Raw genomic sequence first — 4,867 nt, forward strand, 5'->3', positions numbered from 1 at the left:
GTGGGCTGTGTGGTTTCAGTGTTACGTGCTCCATTTTCTCCCGTAATTGACTTGATGGAAGGAGCCCTCTGGTCAGGGAGTTGGCTAGGGAAGGAGACTTCAAATCGTTATGGGAATAAACGGGAGAATGGGTTTGAGTAACCATCTGGGGAGCGCTCAGGAATTTGAAAGTGTCTCTGGAAAGAACCTCTCAAGAAGTGATTTAGGCATTTGTCTCTGGAGTAGCATATCCTGTGCTGTTTAGGGGGCCTGTTCTTGAGAACTGGGAAAATTGGGAAGGATTTGATGATTCAGAGACTTAAAAACCTGCTTTAAACTGATACACCAAACAAATCCATTTACCTCACAGAAAAAAAGGCCGGGGGTGGTGTGCTGGGGCCGTGACTGTGCCGGGGAGCGCTCTCCCGGCAGCCGGTGTCCAGCAGTGTGGTGGGCAGATGGGCTCTACCTCCCGCCAGCCAGGCCTGGCAGTGCTGCAGCAATAAAATGCTAAAGGCCTTTTGTTTTTTTGATAGCAGGGCAAGTCCATCCAGTTAACACTGAAAAAGAACACCATTTTCTCCTTCCAGCAAGAGTCCTGTTACTTCTGTTTTTCTCGAAGGGCAGGGCCCCTTCGGGCTTCAAGAAACTAATACACCCTGTTATGGCAAGACTGGGTGTGTTTTTAAAATGAGTCAGCTATTCTGAGATAATGCTTACGTGGCTGACCTCACTCTACTAATGAATTACCTACTCCTAATAGAAAGTGCAGTAAACAATTCAAATGGTCTCATTCAAAGCTTTCTGATTCAGTACTAGGAAATGACATTATTACAGTTTCACCGTAGATAGGGGTGTCTGTGATCTCCTGTCTCTTCAAGCGCTTTCCTTTCAGCCATTCCGCTTCCTGCCCTTGTCTCCAGCTGAACCCTATGGCTGCCCGCTGCGAAAGTGGCACCAACAGGAACAAAGCCCTTTCAAGTGCCACCCGGTTGGAGGCAGGTGTTTCCTACCTGCCTTATGATGGCAATGATCAAAAATGGTGACTGAAAGCTGTCTTAAAAGTTAGCGGGTGCAACAAAGCTCAGCAGGAGGCGAAAGGGATTTTTAAATAGCTGAAAGAACATTTAACAGGCTGAGTAAGAAAGGTCTTGGGCTCCACTTGACGGCGTTTCTGTTGAGTAGGCACTTCTGAACACCACATCTCATCAGCCATGATTTCAGGAGGTGTGCTAGGGTTCGGCAGGCAGAACACTAGGGAACCCGGGAGGGGGAGGTAGGGGCGGGAAGGATAATTTTCTTTGCAGCTAGTTAACACTCCTGACAGCTACAAATATCTGAAATTGTTTAAAGATTTAAGAAGTTGATGGCAACTATCAGCAGCTAAGCAAGGGGGAGGGGGGGAAAAAAAAAGGGGAAGACAAACATTCTCTAGAAAGGGAGGGCTATATGGGACTCTGATATGTAGAAGAATGGACAAGCAGGGTGAACACTAACAGGGATTAGCTGTTTGCAATGAAAGTGCAGAAGTAGAAAAAAATAGTGTAGAAGTGTAGATGTGACAGACACGAGATGTTGAAAGGACAATGTCCTCAAGCCACAGAAGCATCCAAGCGTGCTAAAGTAGTATTTATTTTAAGGTTTCCTACTGAGTCAGTCTGTTTCTCTCTGGAATTACAGAAATAGAACTGGGCCATTTTATAATCCCTGAGGAATCACTTGGGATTCTTCAGGTCTACCCTCAGCATAGAGCTGCTACCTGTAGTGAAACATCTTCTTCCCCTCCGGTCACACCACCAAATAACATTTGGGCATGGGAGCCTGTGTGGGGGCCGTGCTCTTCTGCGGGTGTCACTGCCAAAGGTTTCCAGCCCACAGGCTGCCCTCTCCACTGCAGCCCGCTTTACCCCAGAAGCCAGCTGCTCTGGGGAATGCTGAAACGAGACGGTGAATAACAAGGCTGAGAGGCTTTTATCTACACTGCAGAGTTCCTGCTGGTGTGCTTACACTGGGATCATTCATTTTCCTGCTGGCATGGCTAATTTTCATCCTGGAATCGCATCGTTGTACTTCTGCTGGCGTGGCTGTATCTCTTCTGGAGCTGCTGCTTTGTTTTTCTGCTCGCACAGCCCCAGCAGCCGGAAGGTAAATAAATCCCTTGGCCATTAGCACTGAATAAGCGCGGTGTAAGGTGCCTTTCTGACCGGCAGGCTTGGCGAGGGACCCTTTTTGGCAGGGCTGCCGTTGGAACAGCAGCAGGTGTTGCGGTCTGCTCCCCCGCGGCGGTGGGGCTCAGCAGGGGCTGCAGGCTGATAAGGAACAGGCAAAGCAAAGGAGGTCCCGCTCAAATGGCTCGAGTTGGGTGAGTCAGGATTGAGGAAGTGCCACAGCTCACGTCGAGAAAGATTTTTCAATGCAATGAGTTCCTGCTGCCCATGATCCCCTGCACTCTCCACAAATTTCAACATCCTGCCTTAACGAGGGAAGTAGATGTAACTGAAAAAATAATCCCCCAAATCAAGCAGCTTCTGCTCCAAAGCTGAAATAGCTACTGAAAACATCCTGTTTTTTTCCACGAAGCTGTACTGGAAGTTAGGAAATAGCCCGGTGAGGATTGTGCAATCTGAGTTCAAAGCTCGATGACTCAGGGGTAGCAGCAGGCAGGGTGGAGCCTGCTGTAGGTTTTGTCCCAGTGTCTCAAGTCAGCGCGGAGGGAGCCTTGACTGTAGGTACAGTAACAAAGCAACCAGCAAATTGGTGAGGTGAGAAGCTACAAACAGGAAAAAAAAAAAAACAAAAACCTCAAATCCCAAGTATTGTTAATTATGAAAACAGTGCACTAATGCTTCAAAGTGTTATGCCTTCCCTTTGAAAGCCTGAGTGTTTCGTCTGTGTACTCCTCAGTCCAGCACCAAGTTTATACTCGGTGCTGAGAGGCCTCGTGAGGAGTGGCTTGTAATGAAAATGTGCTCACAGAGCCATTTAAGGGTTGAAAATTTACCTGCAGAAGGACCTGCGCCACTGGGCAGAAGGATGGCAGGTGAAATTTGGCACAGGCTCACAGTTTCCCAGGGGAAACCAATCCTAATTCCAGCTGTTCAGCAGCAGGCTATAAACCCAGGATTGCCGCGCAGGAGCAACATGTCAGGATTATTGTAACAACTCCATGACGTACCTGTCAGCTCTGTGGTTGGCAGGAGTCAAAAAAGTGTTAGGGAAGGATTAAAAAGAAGAAAACAGTGCCTGAACCCTGGCGCACCCGCACTTTGTCACGTGCAATTCCTGTGCCCAAAGGGCAACAAGGGCGCTCTGAGGCAAGGCACAGTTTCTGTGGGAGAAGTGGTTGAATAGGCTGGTATTCTGCACTGGGAACACAAAAGAATTGGTTCTTTGTGTGATTCTCTGCGTTGCAAGGCGTTGGGGATGCACGAAGGTGATAACGGGCTCCATGTAGGACTGGGCGAACATGTAGAGATCCATGTTGGGCTACCACTGATGCAAAATGGGATAGAACCAGGAGACAGCTAAGCCAGCGAGGGGGCAGCGGCTCTGGGACAAGGGGAGGGATGGCGGGTGCTGCTCCTCTTCTAGGTCTCCCCTGGGCATCCACTGACAGAGGCCAGAAAACAAGATGGGCCTTGGCCAACGGGCTCTTCTTCCCCAAGCCCTCTGCCAGCGCAGCTGCAGCAGCGCAGGCTGCAGAATCGCGCATTTACCTGCCTGAACAGTTATTAACCTGTCGCGGCCTGTTGTTGGTAATCAAGCTGGGAGTTTGTCAGCCGGTGTAAAATCATCCCCTGGCTGTGTGCCACCGTGTCTTTCCTCTGCAAGCAAGCCTCGAGTGAGGTCCAGTAAGCAGTCTGGCAAGGTATTTCCGTTCCGTGCCGCCCTCCCACTCTGCCAAGCTCGTTATGCGCAGGGTAGGACGCAGCACTGATTCACAGTTTGCAGAGCTCGCAAACGCTGTTTGCCCATCGCACTGCCCTAAGTTTGCATTCAGATTTCAGCCTGATTGCACTACCATGCTCGAGTGGTTTGAGTCAGCCCTTGTGAGCACCCACACGAGCTGATGAACGGGTAACGCCGCCGCCATGTTTCACCCAACCTGCCCAGATTTATCAAGCCACAGCCTTAAAGAAAGTACACATTTTTTTTTTATTCAGAGAATCACAATAAGCTACTGAGACTCACAGCTGCTTTCCCCGGCATAGTTTCCCAAACATTCGCATGCAACTTTTGAAAACATCAAGTACACTTCAAGAATTTGGAAGATGCACCATCATAAGCAAAACCTGCACGAGACATTGGGGTTTCTGCCAGAGCAGCAGCCCCCTGCGAGAAGAATAGGCAGGAGTGCAGCGAGCTGAGCAGGAAGCGATGGGGCTGGGCAGCGAACGCTGCGGTGCTCCGCTTTATTCGAGAACATTCTTAGGAACCTCCTGCAGAAGCAATTCAATATCATCCTGGATCTTGATGGTTTCGAAATGCCGGCTGTAGCGTTTGAAGGGCACGCCGTCGGGGCCGATGAGGAACTTCTCGAAGTTCCAGGAGATGTCGTTGCGGCAGACCGGGGACCAGATGATGTACTGAGGGTTGGTCATCAGCGAGGAGGGGTCGTCGTGCGGGAAGGGCAGCGCCTCTTTCAGGAAGGTGAAGAGAGGGTGCGCGTTCTTCCCGTTCACCTCGCACTTCTCGAACATGATGAAATTGGGCTTGTACCCGTTGCCGGGACGAACATACTCCAGCGAGAGCAGGATCTCCGCGCTCGTGGCGTTTTCCTAGGGAAACAAAACCAAAACCGCCCCGAGCAAGGCCCGTGAGAGCCCAGCCGGGACCGGCGGCTCCTCCCCGCTCCCCTGCCCCGAGCCCCCGGCCCCCCGGCGCGGCG

The 4,867-nt window shown here is 50.7% G+C and overlaps 1 protein-coding gene across 1 annotated transcript in view; it reads right to left on the bottom strand.

The window, feature by feature from the left end:
• Positions 1-2,447, bottom strand: part of LOC103925502 (ubiquitin carboxyl-terminal hydrolase 4-like) — a 48,057-nt gene extending 45,610 nt beyond the window's left edge. Inside the window, exon 1 of the mRNA XM_009334233.1 lies at positions 2,184-2,447. Within this exon, the coding sequence (XP_009332508.1) occupies positions 2,184-2,447 (264 nt within the window). The remainder of the gene's footprint in view (positions 1-2,183) is intronic.
• Positions 2,448-4,867: the final 2,420 nt, after the last annotated feature.

This window comes from Pygoscelis adeliae, unplaced genomic scaffold, assembly GCF_000699105.1.
Source record: "Pygoscelis adeliae isolate BGI_AS28 unplaced genomic scaffold, ASM69910v1 Scaffold411, whole genome shotgun sequence".
NCBI lineage: Eukaryota > Metazoa > Chordata > Aves > Sphenisciformes > Spheniscidae > Pygoscelis > Pygoscelis adeliae.